The 18,779-nt window shown below is 36.6% G+C and overlaps 1 protein-coding gene across 1 annotated transcript in view; it reads right to left on the minus strand.

Annotated features, from left to right (window-relative positions):
- Positions 1–5,544: 5,544 nt before the first annotated feature.
- Positions 5,545–18,779, minus strand: part of LOC107740979 (rab11 family-interacting protein 1-like) — a 31,009-nt gene continuing 17,774 nt past the window's right edge. The window contains exons 3-6 of the mRNA XM_016553548.1: positions 14,393–15,257; positions 8,923–10,635; positions 7,592–7,700; positions 5,545–6,995 (exon numbers count right to left, since the gene is read on the minus strand). Of these exons, the coding sequence (XP_016409034.1) occupies positions 6,807–6,995; positions 7,592–7,700; positions 8,923–10,635; positions 14,393–15,257 (2,876 nt within the window). The 3' untranslated portion in view covers positions 5,545–6,806. The remainder of the gene's footprint in view (positions 6,996–7,591; positions 7,701–8,922; positions 10,636–14,392; positions 15,258–18,779) is intronic.

Here is an 18,779-nt window from a genome sequence, read left to right on the forward strand (position 1 = left end):
AGGAACAAAACTAAAAGTTCAGAAAAGAAAGTGCCAAAATGTGTCAGGTGAGAGAAAGTCTCATTCGTGTGATTATAACCATACAATTTTGTATAAATTCATGTAACGTTTCATAATGTTGCATTAATAAACAGTGTCAAGACTGGCGGTTGTTTTATACACAAAGACATATTACTGGGTAAACAAAATAATTGCAATTAACTTCTTGTTGTTCAGGTAAATGAATACAGTGTGAATATCTCTGTAACATTATGTTTTCCAAGACAAAGCAAGGATTATTGCTCAAACAATGTTTAATGATCTGTACAAACCTCCAAATATTACTGTTTGTGCTAATAGTGCTATAAATGAATTAAGTGAAGCACAGAATGTCATGTTTTGGACACAATTGCATGTTATTTACAATTATATGTCAATTTAATTTATTAAAATGTATATTAAATGCAAATAGCTGAGCTTAAGAGTGTTTTTGACCCACGTAAATAGGACTTAAAGGGATAGTTCACCCAAAAATGAAATTTCTGTCATGAATTACTCACCCTCATGTCGTTCCAAACCCATAAGACCTTCGTTCATCTTCGGAACACAAATTAATATATTTTTAATGAATCCCGAGAGCTCTCTGACCCTCCCATAGACAGCAAGGATCCTTACACGATCAACGTCCAGAAACGTAGCAAGGCCATCGTTAAAATAAAAGACATCAGTGGTTCAACTGTAATTTTATGAAACTATGAGAATACTTTTTGTGCACAAAGAAAACAAAAAATAATGACTTTATTCAACAATCCATCTCCTCCACATCACCCTGGCATCATTTTGGAGAGTATCACGACGTATGCGCACGCTTTGATCTGAACGTAAACAACGAATGCTCGTGGAGCTGCTGACACAGAACAGCATACGTTTACGTAAAATTACGGTTTCTGTAAAAACTACGTTTCTGGACCATGATCGTTGTAGGATCCTTGCTGTCCATGGGTCAGAGAGCTCTTGGAAATTATCAGAAATATCTTAATTTGTGTTCCAAAGATGAACGACATGAGGGTGAGTAATAAATAACAGAATTGTCATTTTTGGGTGAACTATCCCTTTAAGTTCATCTTTTATATACAAATGACCGTGAATTTAACGGTAAAAGACTGTAAAAATGCTACAGCAAAAACCTGTTAAATGGTTAACGGTAAATTCCCCTACTATATACGGTGAAAAAATTTTTTTTACAGTGTACACTATATATAAAATTATAATCAATTACTTCACATGTGCTTTAGTATGTCAGTCAACACATGAAAATAAAAATTTGCATAAACAAATACCACTAAAATCTAGTTAACGGCATCATACTATATATAAAATTATAATCAATTACTTCACATATGCTTTAGTATGTCAGTCAACACATGAAAATAAAAATTTGCATAAACAAATACCACTAAAATCTAGTTAACGGCATCATGTTACCGCTAACTTTAATTCAAAGTGCTAAAGATTCCACCAGTACGTTCGCTAATTCAAAGGAACACCAATGCATGTGAACAGTAGGAAGATAAACTGATGAATAGATAAAGTGACTGTAGTCAGTAACCTTTGAAACGGTCTGGGCCTGTTAATATCCTCAACACAACAGCCCAAAATGAAAATGAGCTACAACAACAAAAGACAAACCTATAAAACGGAGGAAGCGTTTCTATGGTGACCAACTCAGTACATCCTTTAGAGTTTTTCTCTTTCTTCCTCCTCTCCACTAAATGTCTTTCTATGATAGATAGTCATGTCTTCAATGGTCTGCCATCCCAATACATCAAAGACAGCAACTACACAAACACAGCTTCGATAACAGACCAGTGATTCACAAGGAGGATGACAGAAAATGTGAAAGACAAACTGTACAATACCCTACAAATGAGTAACTAAGACACTTTCCTCTCTTCATCTCTCAAGCTGCAGGCTGCAGACCCAGGCTAAGCTCAAAGGTCTCAGATCTATTGTGCAAACATAATAGAATATGCTGCTCAGTCCGCAGGCACACTACCATGGCAGTATTACATCTGGACTGAAAATTACTCGACGTATCAACTTATCTTTTGTTTCTAATGTTAAGGGTCAGCCAGGCTACCAGGTTTATTAAATGGAGAAATAATATTGACAACACCAAACGGATGTCTTTATGGGTCTTCGAACTTTCTTTTAGGCCAAGAGGTGGAGCAGAGACCCCGTTACACACTGAATAAAAATGAGTTCATAACAGTGTTATTGTAACTCAAACAAAAACCATAAAAAACTTGAAGATGAAATAAAATATAATATAAAAAACAAACTTATACTTCAGCTAGTTGCCAGCTTCTCATTTTCATTTAGTTTGACTTAATGTACTAAAATAATTATAGCTAAAAAATAAAAAAAAACTAGAAATAAAAAAGTCACTGAATCATTAATTCAACCAATTCATTCAAAAACTAATTAATTCACCCCAATCGCATGAGAAAAGGTAACTAATTTACAAGATGCTGATTTTGTACGATGTGATTGTGATTGATGTGAATTTTTAGAAAAAGAAAAAACATGAGCATGAAGGTTAAACCTAAAAGTAAGGAGATGGGGCATTAGCAGATCATGCAAATTCATACAAATTACCCACCAATTTGCCAAAATGGAAAATAGCTATGAATTGCAGAGAGAGTGTGTTGCTTTCATTTAGCAACAAAACACGTGACTGCCTTTATGAGTCATTCATTGAATTATTCACTCAACCAATTTGCGCAAACACAATAAATTCAGGAATGAAACTGTTACTGCAAGATGCAAAAGTTGGTTCTGCTTCATTTGGAACTATTGTCCTTAACGGAGCAAAATAGTAGTAATGTGTCTAAAATGTAAGTTACTGATTATTAACTTCCTGTTTATTGAATTGCACCACAAACAATACCACAATAACTGTATTCATAACAGCAGTCTTGATTTGTTTGATATTGCTGAATTATCCAAACAGAATTACAGAATAACTTCACATTCACTTTAAAAGTGAATTATTTATCTGAGAAACAATAATTAGTGGACTCCCTGCAGTACCAGTGCAGACCTCCTGTTGAAGACCTCTTCATCTATAGCAAGATAAAGATAAAAAATAAATCAATAGATCTCTGAATGAATTAAACTGAAAGGAAAGCATTGTTAAGCAATTGTTGACTGAAAATGTGTGAATGATGATAGACAACACAGGATAGAGCAGGTAAATCAGAATATTCCTGATTGTGAGTTGAAATAACATGGAATGAAAGCAGCTCTTTTGTGTGTGGACTGTTTTTCTATTGTGTATTTTTTCTTTGTATCAGACAGAGGTGGTCAGCAGCAGTGCTCCACGTTAGCCGCTCTCATGTATTCATCCTCATGGGTTATTACCCTGAGAGCTGCTTCCTACTGTGCTGGAAAACTTAAAGCTACAGTACAGGAAGTTGTTTCAGGAAGAAATGAATTGAATATTAAAACCAAATCACAGCAATGGATCATATAAATAAGGCCAAATGTAAAATATTCAGCTTCCTGAACATTCCATGTTTTGAAGTAAACGGTTGAATGCAACCGGTTCTACAAGAATAATTGTAATTAAAAAAAAAAAAAGTTTTCCCCTATCATTTTGGTTTTACACAATTTTTAATTACACACAAAACATAACAGCACTGCACATGTAAAAGACACATCAATATATCCACACATAATGTCAGAAATATGTCAGCACGGAACTAGGATCGTTAAATCTATCTTCTCTGCTCATTAAGTCAGTGTGTATGCATGCATTAAACTCCACTTTGACTGAACTTGGATTTACTGATGATACGAATCAGTCAATATCAGTTTATTTCTGCTAATTATCTCTGTTTCAAGCTACTAATTAGCCAACTGTAGATATTGTAGACAGCATAAACTTTAAACATTAAATAAGGCAATATAATTAGCTAAAGATATCTCATGATAGCTCATACTGTTTGCATATAAAAGTCAATTAAAACAGCAGCCAAGTATCATTTCAACACAGCGCATATATAATGATGAAGGGCCATGACATCCTCTTGAGCTGCCTGACTAGTAATAGAGAACATAGTGTGCTGTATCTTACTGCCATCTACTGGACAAAACTGTACTCAACAGTCAAACTATTATCATGCTGCATGCATACTACCATTTATGAGAATTCATTCTTATACCTATTAACCCTACTGTATCATATTTGATATGCCTATTTCTAAGGCCTTTAAAATTATGATCAAAATTTTGGTCTTCTGTCGTCTGACTAGCTTTTAGCAAGAAAAAGTCTTTAGTTCAGTTATAAAAACAACCCCCTTCAGGTTGTAGTTACAGTTAAATCTTCACTGATTTTTATGCAAGTAAGATGTAAGAATAACTCTTATACTACTAGTAATTTTTCAAGATAAACATTTACTGGACTGAAGGAAATTTTACTTCATTAATCATACATATTTTTGGATAAAGTCATGTTAAAAACTGAGCATCTTCAGCTTTAGAAGTAAGCTTCAGAGGAATGCCTAACTGTATATTAATTGTACATGCATTGCATAATAAGTTTGTCCTCCGCCAAAAGCTGTACAGGGCTTTGATCATAGAACAAGAAATTAAACATCTTACTTTTTCAACCTAAAATTTCAATAAAACCGTTTTATTTAATAATAAAAAAAATCTGATAATTATTTCAGGCTTTATAGGGTAAAGACTTGTTGTCATGGCTGTCAAATGCACAAAGTCATATTTTCATTAATTATCATTAATAATACAAATACAAATAACAAATATAATCATTATACTTTGCCTACAGGGACAGTTCACCACAATCAATCAATCAATAAAACAAACTAATACAAATCTGTCATTTACTCACCCGCAGTCATTTTGTTGAATCATTAAATGGACAAAGGCTGTCGAAACATTCTTTAAAATACTTTCTTTTATGTTTCACAGTGGAAAGAAAGTCAAACAGGTTTTGGAGCATGAGGACAGAATTTAGAACTATCCCTATTAATGCACATTAAACTAGAAATGCCATGAAGCCTTGTGTATGAACTACTTCTCTTTAAACATTATATTAACAAACAAAAAATGTTCATCATCAATAGTATTACCAGTATTAGAACACATGCTATATGGGTTCAGCTAAGTTTATTCAATGAATTGAGGCATAATCAAAATGACATTTCTGCAAGTATTGGAAGTAAAGGAACAAACCAATATATTCATGTCTTAATGACATAAAATCTTGAATAAAAAGAGAAGGCACAGGTCTAGAAAATATATCCTGTGCATATATGCATAGCATCAGCAATAATTAATAAGGCTTCTCATTCAAATTCAGACATAAAGGAGTGGTTTGGAGTCTGCAGAACCTGATAACAGTGAAAATGCTGTGAGTGATTGACAACACTTGAATGAACACAGCAGAAGCTCTTATGAAGGTTCTCATGACTGAATATATAACAGCAACACAGAAAACTGACAACAGAATCAACTTAACATTAATGACAAGCAAATGTATACAAGACATACAGTTTATTCCTCCATCCTTGTCAGATGGACCATTCTCTCCCCATAGGCATTTAAGTGGTTAAACAAAAATGTTTACTCACTGATTAAAAACATGAGAAGAAGAACAATGGAACAGGGAATGGGAAGTAGGTTTTGAGTCCTGTAGGGTAAGACTTCAGATTTACATCACAGCTCTTTGGTTTCACAACAGACAAGCTCTCAACAACACCGAAAGTACCGATTACCTGACATTCAGGAAACGAAATCCTGCAGACAGTTATTGCTTGTTCGTTACAGAACCGCAGAATGTCACAGTATGTACATTGCGCTTCAAAGAACGCTTAATAATCCTTGGTCAAAATCGCTACAATATAAAACAAACATGCAGTTTGACATGTAGCATAAACTATTTCGGCTGATTCAACAGCTGACAAAAAGAAACATTTAAATATGTAGTCAATATTGACCAGGGAAATAAAAATGAATTCTATACCCAGTGTTCGAACACCAGCAGAGCTTTACATATGCAGAAGTGTGCGTAACAGGCAAGAAAAAGAATTCTTCATTAGAGGTAATTCTACAGGGTATTTTAGATAATTACTTAATATAAAAACACTATCCTTCATAAATGAAACACCCCGTTCAAGTAAAAAGTGCTTATTGTCTACATTTCTAAAAAGTAAGAGGATTATTACCTTGATTTGAGCCCCAACAGACACAAGGCCGCATTAACACTAATGAAGCGTTCTGATCAAGACTCAAGGCAGCAGTCAGGATCTAAACACAAATCACTTCAGGAAGAAGGAAAATCTTCAAATACAAGCTTAAGACTGCAATAAATAATGCATTAAGAAGCCCTCTCTTAAATGGAAAGATGCACAGAAAACTAAGATGATCAATAAATACGATGTGTTTGTTGTTGGGGAGCTTCTCAGGAGGAGATTGTACCATGATCCAACAAAACAAAAAAAACAACACCCCAGCATCCAGTTAAGGGTGATCTGACAGACTGCAGAATTCTTGTAGGCTTTGATATACTATACATATCCACGCTGTAAAAAATAAAGTTATTTGTATGATATTGGTGATGAAATCAGAATGCACATATGCCAACAACTCTACATGCGTTACATATACTCAAGCAAATCAACTGATTATGAGATGTGATATTGCTTTCACAATCCTTCTGGCTGTATCAGCCAAATCCTACAATATTGAAGCGTCTCAGTATAGTGATCTGGGCACGGTTATTCAGATGTTAGGATTAAACCCTAACACTTGGATTGAAGTGAAAGCAGGATGGCTGGTTTCTCCTCCATGACGCGAACTAGCAGGTTATCAATATAGTCCTCTAACTCCAGGATCCTGGCATCTTTTTTGGAGAGTTCGGCCTGTTGCTTTACCACCAGTGTGATCAGTTCCTCCTGTGTGAGCTGAGTGTACGGACCGCTATCTACATTCTGGATAATATGCAGTGAAATGAAGGAAGAGAGAAAAAAAAGTTGTCAACTCGTGTACAGTACCAATGAAAAGCCTGGATACACTTGATGGATGCTTTTCATGATCTTTGGATGAACTATGGATGAGCCGATATTACAGTTCTGTACCATGTTGTCTACATAAGTGGAAAATAAAACACTAAAAGTAAACTAAAATACATTTTTAAATGCTAAGCAGGCATCACAATATTATAGTATACAGTATGTTGATTGTAATATGAATGAATATCCATTTTTCAGCATTAATAGATTATTACCATATTTAAAAAATGTAAAAGGTCTTGGATAGAGTCTTAGATGATGGTAAATCTAATCTAAATGTAAAAATAGGGGGAAATAAGCATGCATGATTGGAGTAGACAAAAATGTAAAAATTAGAATAGACATAAATGTGACCTTGGTCCACAAAAACAGTCATAAGGGTTCATTTTTCGAAATTGAGATTTATACATCATCTGAAAGCTGAATAAATAAGCTTTCCATTGATGTATGGTTTGTTAGGACAATTCTTCAATGTGCAAAAAACTTAGTAGGAAATAAGTAAAAATTGACTGTACCTTTGACATCTCAGCCATTTCCTTGATGGTGATAGTCTTCGGGTCTTTCCCCACAGCGATAACACTGGAAGACTGGCTCTCGGTGCTCATGGGTTTCACTGGGTGAGGCCTGAGAAAGGAGAGAGACGGACATATTACTGCAATGAACTGTACACTTTTAACAATAAAACAAACCATTAGAAAAATGCTCAAATCAAGTGAACAAGGGCCCTTGAAGATAGTATTCGATTAAGGACACATGGGTATGTTTGGAAAGGCATACCTTATTATTCAACTCATACTAGGAATTCAGTACTCTGTATGCAAATTTCTGGATCTACATTTGGAAAAAGGTGCAGTATACAACCAGAGCAAAATGCATATGCAGATACTGCATTCCACAATACAACGTGTTTGACTAGGAGAGATGGATGACTGCCAAAACGTGAAGGCATTTTAAAGTGAAAAATGTCAAACCGTTGTATCTACGTTGTATTTATTTTACCTCTATTTTAGTCATGACTAGACACCTCTTGCTGACGTAAACATGTGATGTAGTGATAAAATTCATGCATCATGTGACAAATGTAGCATATTATGAAGCGTATTTTAAATTGTTTTTAAAATGTTGCATATTTTATATTCTCTCTAATATGCAGTAAGCAGTTCTTGACATGTGTTAGTAAATCATTCCAAACTCACCCAATGTGCAATTCCCAACAAACCCAAAAGATCAATAAGAGTACAGCAGAGAAATAACATGTTAAAAACCCAAACACAAGCACATTTGTGGCAAAGCAATCAAAAATCATGTATAATGCAAATATCCCACAAAACAACATGATCTCCGGACAAACTCATTCCCACCACTCATGCCTTGAACATGGAACTAGTCTTGTATACATCAAATGTATGTAAACTTTAATGTGTATGTCATTAAATCTCACATCTACAGCCTCTCATATGGACCCAGTTTCAGAAAATTGTGAAGACAATCTAATATGGCCAACAATAACAAAACCCCTGTATTATTTGAGATATTGCCTTTGTTCCATTTACACAAGTCCTTCAAGACCATGGCATTTTGAACAACCAAGACCAGCAATCAGTAGCAAAACCCCAAGCCCACAATCCCGACCCTTAAGATCCCATGAAGGAGTAACCAACCATTAAGCAACCAATCGAACAAATGCTGAAGAAAACATACCCTTTAATCTAGCAAGACCAGAGATTGATTCAGGTAGTTTCAGGGTAAACAGCAGCTGTTGATTTGAAAGCCGATGGGTTTAGCACAACAGGGACGACAGACTGTTAGAGGAGTTGTTAGTAGGGGTCGGGAGAACTTTTCTCACCTTCTTGAATTAGAAACTGCACTTCCACTACCATTCTGCAGAGCAACTGGCTGAGCCTCTGATGGCGAGACCCAAGCGCGAAGAGTCATCTTGCCCCCTATAGGGGATTCAGATGTTACTACGGTGGGATCAGTTCTGCTTGGTGGAGCAACACTGGTTACAGTCAGCTCAACATCTTCGGCATCTTGTGAAGACTGAGAAACTGATCTAGCCAGACTTGTATTCTCTGTACCAGCTTTTCCAGTAGTTGAGTATTGGCGAGATGAATTTTTCTTTCTAAGCGAAAAATTTCTTTGAAATGAGGCTCTGGCTTGTTCAGTGAAGCTGGGTGATTGTTTTCCACTCTCTGATTTCGGTGATTTGCTTTTCTCTGAAAGGTTTGTGAATGGATCATTTGTACCTTTGTTTGCAGGCTTGTTATCTTTCTTATCAAAGGTTGATGTCTGATCTTCAAGATTTCCTATTTGCTTTGGGCCCCTAGTGAACAGGTCATCTTCATTGGTGGTCTGCTCTGGTAAAGCCCATGGATCTTTAGATAGCAGGTTATCATTTGGGAATGGATCGAGAGCAATCATTCCCTTCCCCTCAGGTTCAATAGCCGGTTTCCCCAAATGCAGTTCTTCTGGACTTTCAGCAGCTTTGAGGAGGTCTACGTCAACAAACCCATCTGTGGAAATGCTTCCATTCTGGCCCTTGTGTGGTTTCTCAGTTTTGTTGTTTTCTGATGTCATGGGTTGATTGGTTACCTGCTTGTCTGGTTGGACTTGTCTGACTGGGTCCTTGACTAATGACTGTTGCCTGGGTATGACTGAAGGCATCTCTTTAGCCACATCATCAGTCTTTGAATGTATATTTTGTATGGATCTAGCAGCTGGTGTAGGCTTCTCTTTTGACAGGGAGAGTTGATGGGTAATGGCATCCGGAGTCGGAGACTTCCTTTCCATCTCCTGAGGTGCATGTCTACTATGGACAGCGGGAGGTGGATTGTTTTCCAAGTTCTTGGAAGCAGAGTTTCTAGGCTTATTGACAGTGGCATATAAAGACTCTTTGATATGACCATATTGGACATTAGTCTCGACCGATGGTTCTGGTGTCGCAGGAGCTTTGGGTGGAAGGAATGCCTCTTTGTGCCTTGCGGGGGCAGGGGGAGGTGCCTCATGATTTCTTTGGTGCTGGTTAAGGTTCACAGAGGTTCTGTCCTTTAAGATCGCAGATTTATTTGGCACTGGCCTCTCAGGTCCATCTACATTAATTTCTTCCGAGAAATCCCAGTTTCTTTGGTTTACCTCTGCAACAAGATGGTCCCAACGTGTTTGACCCATCACCCCATGCCTCTTCTTAGGATAGAGGGTTTCATAGTCTGGGAGAGGAAGAACAGGCCTATCTTTTTGGGTATGCGCTTGTCCCCCATTATCAGGATGGTTTTCAGTCTTAGACGAGCCCCCAAGATTACCAGGAGGTAGAGGAGCCTTTCGCTTCTTGTCAGATTTGGGAGCTGAGAGGTTTTCCATGCTGGACTCACTTAACTCACTGAAAGTTCTCGGAGGTTTAGCAGGTGCCAGAGAAGAATGAAGATCAGAAAACATACCAAAAGACTCAAACGGATCAGTAGAGAGGGATGGGGAAAGGTGAGAAGTGGTCTGGGTGTCTATAGAGTCTGAGGGGGATTGGGAATGGCTATTATCGGTTTCAGGCAGTACACTCAAAGCCAATCTGTCAAAGAGTAAAAACATAAAATGGTCAACTTACGGCTAAAACAGCACTTACAATCCAATATGTTTTCCAATATATTTCTGCTGGGCATTACATGCAACTAAAACCCATTTAATACAAACAGCACATAACTCCCCTGCCTAAATATATTATCCTAACTTAATGCCTGACATTCACACTTTATATGTACAACTGAACATTCATCGCATAATAGAAACAATGATTTCTTACTATTAAACTACATCAAAAAGGTCACATCTTGCTTGGTTACTTTAAGGATTTTCTAAAATCTTGATATATATATATATATATATATATATATATATTGTTGTTGTTATATGTAACTATTAATCTTTCTTTCTTCAAAGTCTTTAAACACAGTTCGATAGAAGAAAATGTACCCTGCACTTCCGAATCTAAAAGTTCTATGCAAACAAACACAACTAAACCATATTCTGGTCTCTTTCTATTCTCAGCTTTTGGAAAATGAGTTACTCACCATATTAGTTAATCATAAGACAGAAGTTCCTAAAATCCTTAAAACTCCCAGTACAAAAAAAGTAATCCTACAGACATTTTTCCTAAGACAATGTCGCTTAGTCACTGTCTGGAAGACTACAAGCTCATTATCTTTTACAACTTGTTTCACTCCAAACCAGAAGATCAGCACTTGACGATCCAGTCCACATTCCTTCCTCCATTAACCAATCACATGCCTTCGGCTAAACAGGTTAAGTAAGTTGCATAAGGTCAAAATGCAAATCATTCAATACAATAAAACCTATGCCAAGTACACTTTATGATCACAAAAAAAAAAACAATGCCTAAAGTAAAGTAATTATACAATAGGCTATATTTAATATGTATTTGAAGAAGGTGGATCAGGTGAAATTCTGCACAATCTGTGTATTTTCGGTCACTTTATGAACACTCAACTAAAGACTGAAAGAAGAGCAGTTTATTTGTAAGTTCACTTACGAATCAAAGAGGTATCAATTGAAAAAGTGAATAAATGATGGCCAGACAAATTTCACATTAAAGACAGACTAAAATCACTGTGATTCAACATGTTCCACTTTCACCCAAGGGTATGATACTCAGCGATACCTGAACCCCCATGTCTAGTAGAAAAACAATTATCTCATCCCACCCTGACAGACACCCCCCACACTTTTACAATGGGATACAGTTGTGCCGAGAGACGAGAATGAAAATACTAAAAGCTAATGGAGGTTTGAATGTGCAACACTTTCAGTAATGACCTCGGTGTGGAAAATGTAGCAATTTTTGTGCACTTACTCTCTTGACCTGTAAGTGTGCGAAATTTATTTCAGATCTTCTGTTATTAACTATCTGCTGAAACAATTTTCACAAGGGGGCTTTGTCTAAATAAAGGAGTTCCCCTTTAAGAGCAGTGGAGCAGACAGAGGTGAGAGGAATCGAGTTTCAGCCTGGGTTTTCCTCAGCTCTCAGGTGGCAAGATGCTAACTGCATTACAGAGCAGCCTGATTTATCATTTAGCATGTGGCCTCAGCATGGATTATGCTGAATATAATACAGCTAACAAACCTCTACATCTTTAGTTCTTTAGCGTCATCCTGAATAAGAATGCTAAAAATTACAATGCTTAAAAGAAAAGCAACAAACTTGGATTTCAAGGATAAATTATGCTGAATATAATACAGCTAACAAACCTCTACATCTTTAGTTCTTTAGCGTCATCCTGAATAAGAATGCTAAAATTACAATGCTTAAAAGAAAAGCAACAAACTTGGATTTCAAGGATAGCTCATTTCTCAGACACTTCCCTGGGGAAGCATTAGAGCTGGTTGAAATAGCCAATATATACATAACTGAAGGAAAGTCTCATCTTTATCAAAAGTAGCATAAAAGACAAAACATTCAAGTGTTTTGCTTAAAAACAATTCCTCGATAAAATTCTCTTAAATAAGAGAGTGCTTCACATATATACATAGACATATTATACATGCTCCTCTGTTTGAACCAAACAGTCATGTTACCCAAGTAGATTCATATACACTATCATTCAAAAGTTTGGTGTCAGTATTATAGTTTTTAAAGTAGTTGAATTTTCAGCATCATTACTCCAGTCTTCAGTGTCACATGATCCTTCAGAAATCATTCTAATATGCTGATTTGCTGCTCAAGAAACATTTCTTACTGAAAACAGTTGCTTGTATTTTTTTCTATCAAGGATTCTTTGATAAATAGAAAGTTCAAAAGAACAGTATTAATTTGAAATAGAAATCTTCTGTAACATTATACATGTCTTTACTGTCACTTTTAAACAATTTAATGTATCCTTGCTGAATAAAAGTATTAATTTATTTAAATAAATATAAATGACCCCAAACTTTTGAACAGTAGTGTATAATGCAAGAATTCTAATAATTAAGGTGTTTTTTTTCCCATTTTCTTGAATACAAGGTAATATATAGGGTAAACGCACCTATTAAGCTCACGTACCCATTAAGCACACTTCCATATTTGAGCTCAGATTATAAAAATAAAAAAATAATGTATTATCATACTTAATGTCTTAACCAATTGATGTGTTTGTTACTACATACCTCCTGTAATTTCAAGTCAATCAGACCATTGCACACTGAGATATGAGTCTCCATGTGTTCACACTGTCTCAAAGTCTGAAGCAAAAAAATCTGTGTCTGTGACCATCATACACACTACGCGATTTTCTATGAAATCAGTCAACTCAAAGTTGCAGACTGGCTCTGACCTTTGGCATCTAGTGTCAACTTCTCCAGACTGTAAATCGGTGGAAAATCAGGGCAAAAATCGTGTAGTGTATTCCAGCCTTAAGGAAATATTTATCTACTTATATTTATTTTAATTAAATCAAACTTACCAGCTCTAATGCCCTTTTTTTGCTTCTGAATTTGCTATTACAACAACTGAATCAACAGACACAGATGTACTTAGAGTTAAATAGCCATTAAATGTCAAATGATGTTCATTGTTCATATTATTTTATGTAGTCCTAAACCTTTTATACACTTCACTTCTGCTTGCGATAATGACACACATAATGGCCATGCTTGGCAGTAGCCCTCCAAAACTTCCTTGCTGATATCGGTTTTTAGATTTATTTTAATGTGGATGTGGTTTGGATTGCGGCCTTTGTGTTTTTAAACAAGTTCGCTACAGAATTAAATGAAAGGTATAGATTACAGGTAATAATGTAGCAAATAATGTTACGTTTCTTGCACAGACCGATCGTTTCGCTTCATAAGAACTCAACATATCGTCAGGAGCAATAGGTATTAATTTTGCCTAATATGCTTTTTTTGAAAGTGACGGCAGCCACTGACTTGCATTTTATAAATCACCAAGGACCACATTTTCAGCTAAAAATCTTATTTACTGTTCTACTGAAGAACAAACTCACCTACATCTTGAATGGCCTGAGGGTGAGTAAATTTTCATTTTGGGATGAATTATCCCTTTAATGTTGCTTTGGATAAACAGCTCAGGTGTTCTGGTAGATAGCGTGGTTGTGGGTTTACCAAACAAAACCCGTGCAGGACTCTGGTTAAACTAGTCTACCACGCTCTACAGGAAATGTATTGGTCGATCAAATGTGGATTAAAATCATCACAACATTGCTAGCAAAATCTGTGCTAATAATATAGTAAATATGCAATAAATCTTCCAGCCCTAAATAGAACTGGAATACAATCTTGGACGGAGGAAGTTATTCAAGCTCATGAGCACTCACCTTGGCTTGACCGCGGACACTTTTGCTGTGCGGCTGGGGAAAGCACTGGCGGGTGGCGTTGGGGTGAAGGTGGTCCTGACACCCCTCCGTGGGTCCGTGGGCCTCTCTTCTGGGATAGAGGATGGAGTATCCGGGGTGAGGGGAATGTCTTCAAATGGGTTTGTAGAGGACGGCACATCTAGACGTTTGGGTTCATTCATAGCTTCCTCTCTCTTGTCCTCCTTCTTTCCAATGCCAAAGAGAGAAGAGAGCCGTTCGGTTACTCTGGTCTCCTCCTGGTGCCGCTGATCCTCGGCTCGCTGCGTCTCCTCCTCACGCCGCTTCCTCTGCAGCTCTTCCTCTTCCTTGCGCTTCCTCTCCTGCTCTTCAAGCCCGCTTTTCCTCTCTTCCTCTTGTTTTCTCTCCCGTTCTTGCTGCTTCCTTTGCTCTTGTTCTTCCTGTCGGTCCAGCATCTCTTGCAGGCTTCTTCCTTCGGGTTTCTTACCCTTCTCCTCCACCTCTACATGTCTCCTGTCCTCTAGAGGGCGCTGTGGGACAAGAGAAGCTTTGTCTTGCACTTCAGGCTTGTATGAGGGGATACTCAGGCCTTTAAGTGAGTCGATGGAGATGTCGGACGTATTTCGTTGGTGGTATTTACGAACATCCTCTACTGAACCCTTTCCTGAGATGTTCAGACTGAGTGTGGAGCCAAAATTAGCTTTAGGTTCTTGCTCCTCTGCATAAACGTGGCTGCCGTTTATACAGAGGTTATTCTGCTCCTGGATGTTTTGTTTAGAGCGGCTCAGAAGAGAAAAGGGGCCAAGAGACACTTTGCTATCTGAGCTCTCAGTGCGCTTGTGTCCCGGTATTTTAAACTTCTTTTTCACTGCAAGAGAAGAGGACAATATGTATTAAAACTGCAATGTAGATGAGGTCCAACATTTACGTGAACACTGACAGAAACTTAAGCCACATTTATAAATGTTTAACTGTTTTATAAACAACAACAAAAATGATTTTCAGTGACTTCTTGTTTGTTGACTTTTTGATGTGTCAAGGTGAATATTAACTGCAGCTTAAGTTACTTCTTATATTTTTTATACATGATAATCAAGCAAAAATTTTATTCAAACTTGTCAAAGCAGACCCTTTAGAGTTTAATCCAATAACTAGTACTACTAATCAAAAACCTGTACAAACATTAAAAATGCACTTAAAAATTATATATATATATATATATATATATATATATACACACACACACACATGCGCGACTGGCTTAAAAATTATATATATATATATATATATATATATATATACACACACACATACACATGGGCGACATTGGGGGGGCAATTAACTAAAAATTGTTAGTCATGGAATCCCTGATGTCGGCCCTGCTGCAACTGGAGTGCTTAGCCAAGCGCTAAATATCCTCAACGTGTTTTTGCAACGTTGAGCAATGTAACCAATCACAGACATATCTGTTGATTTCTTGAAGGCAATGGCCAATCAGAAACGTTTTGTTAGAATTCACTCCTTGCTGAAAGCGCCGCAGTTTTTAAGTGCAGTTTTGCACGCTCGTGAATCATCTCATGACTAAGTGCAGACGCGATATAAATAAGAGATTCAGTGTGCAGTTTAGAGAGCTTAATTGATTATAACGGAACTTTGTACGATCGTGATGAACGAAGATGAATGACGCTTTTTAGTGATAAAGGGAGCGCACTTTCTAGGGTATATTTTGTATGAAGCTTTCGTTTTTCAGACACATAGGCTACACCCTGCAAAGTTTCGGTAATGACATCCGCATATTTATGCGGGATTCACTCTCGACATAGCAATGATTGGCAATGGACGGAACATAAAATATGTTGATTTAATTCTGGAACCGGTCCTGGCCAAACCTCCACAGACAGCGCACGTCCCGAAGTTTATTTTTTCCTCACGTGTCTCGCCTTTGGTAACAACGACTCAAAACGGAAACATTTCAAGTGACACGGGAAAAAGACACGGAAATATATATATATATATTAGGGCTGTCATTCGATTAAAAATTTTAATTAATGAATTACATGATGTGTCGATTAATTAATCTAATTAATTGCAAATTACATTTGGCTGTGAAAATACCACCAAAAGATTATTTAAAGCTATTTTTGTGTTAAATGAGAAAGTATTAAGTAGACATTACAAACAGTAGCTTTAGAAAGAAATATTTTATTTAATTCAACATAAAATTTATTACACAAACATTTAGGCTACAACGGTCTAACAAACTATGGAACATAAAAGAAGATTACTTGAGAAACATCTCAGTATTTTTTTATTCATGCAATGGAAGTCATTGGTAACAAAAAGAGCTTAGTTACCAACAGTCTTCAAAATACCTTCTTTTATGTTCCACAAAAATAGTAAGTCATTCAGGTTTGAGTAAATGGTGACAATTAAATTTTTTGGGGTGAACTAGGCTATTTTTTTTTCCAATCACAACGCACTAGATAGCTGGCCAATCAGCCTACACCTCGCTTTTCAGACCGATGAGCTTTGTACAAAGCTTGAGCTTTTTTTTTTTTTTAGCTTGTAACACTCCAAAGAGAAAGGAAAAATTTAAATCACATCATATGACCCCTTTAAACAGCATAAACATATTCCATTACACCAAATACAAAATAATGTTCTTTTTAGCAACATCATATGACCCCTTTAAAATATTTTAATCACGTTATTTTTTCGTAACTAATTAATTAAGTTAGCGCCTTAAACTGACAGCCCTAGTATATATATATATATATTAGGGGTGTGCCATATCATACCGTCCACGATAATACCGGTATACATTTTTACATGATAAAAAAAAAAAGTGTCATATCACGATATCAATGATATAGCGATGTATGGCGTATGGATGATGTATGGCGGATATACGTTCCCTAGCGCGCACAACAACAACACCACAAACCCAATAGGTGTGTTCAACTTGAAGCAGCGCAGCGCAGACTGATCGGTGTATGACATCAAAGTATTGCAAGAGCGGTTCTAGAGCATATTCGAGCGCACACTCTTACTTTCAATAATAGGCGATGCTCATATCTTTAGCGAAGCGGCGCGGAGAGAGGGGGGGCCCTGGCGATTTCAACCGACTGCCCGAGGCCAGCATAAAAAGACGACCTGCACGTCGCCACAAAAGCTGATCAATTGCACGTGTTTTAAGCCTTGACAATTTAAACATTCAAAACAGTTTAAAGCATTCAAACACAAGATGTGGAAAAACTCAACAGAGTTCGCGCGCCGAGTTCGGTGCGCACACGGAGAGCCGCGCAAACACCAAACAGAGCTCTTCTTCGCTTCCTCCCGTGCTGAACGAACAAATACACCTCGTCAGTTTAAACATACAAGCACAAAAATACATGAAAAGCTTAATTCAGCACCCGCGCGCTGTTCTGTGCGTACAGTGTGCATGCAGAGAGCCACGTCTACAGCCCTTAAACACCGAATTGAGTTTTGTCTCTTCTTGCTCTTGAAACGACAAATACATACAAAATTGTCACAATACCTGTCTTTGCGATCCTTATTTTACAGCTGCTGTCAGTGTCCTTAAACCAGTTAAACTCTCTCCAAAATCGCGTTAAAAATGTTTATGCTTCATTTACATAGCCTTCCTTATATGGTATCAGCCCATATATTCATTTGAATCGATGTAAAATTTTGTCACCTCTGTGCGAATTTATATTTATATTCGTAGCACTGCTTCAGTCAGCAGCAAACAGCCACAAATATCTATATACTCTATTATCTTTTAGATTAGGATCTCTTCTTTCAAACAAGACCATTTTCACGTTTCTGCATCCCAATACAGAATGCACATAAATGGAATTATATAAAGCTGGAGGATATGGATTCTATTTTAGATTGTGATAGACCGGATATATTTAATAATGTAGACAGTCTTGTGCATCCTGAAAGAAATAAACTGATTGTAGAATACACAATATGTGAAATTTGGTCCAATTCGCTTATGCCATTTTGTATATTACTACTTAGAAAAACATAAAAATGAAACATAATTCAATCAATAATCAATTAAAGTGCTTATGGCACAGAGTAAAATAGGATTGTGGGGTTAATGTGTTTTATAAAGCCTGTTTTTGCAAAGGAAACTCACAATGACACATTTAGATGCAGAAATAGACAATTTCACTCGCTTCACATATAATGTAATAACTCCTGTTTAGAAGCTGTTATTTGAAAGATTAATAGAACCTGATTTCAAAAAAATAATTTGTTTTAAAACTCCAAAAGCGCCTATGTTTTTTGTATTTATTGTATTTATTGAAAAATATATAATGTTATTTATAAAGAATTACACTCATATTTTGTAGTTCAAAGGGTTTTCTTTACAATGAAA

The sequence above is a fragment of the Sinocyclocheilus rhinocerous genome, unplaced genomic scaffold, assembly GCF_001515625.1.
Source record: "Sinocyclocheilus rhinocerous isolate Xijiao unplaced genomic scaffold, SAMN03320098_v1.1 scaffold1548, whole genome shotgun sequence".
NCBI lineage: Eukaryota > Metazoa > Chordata > Actinopteri > Cypriniformes > Cyprinidae > Sinocyclocheilus > Sinocyclocheilus rhinocerous.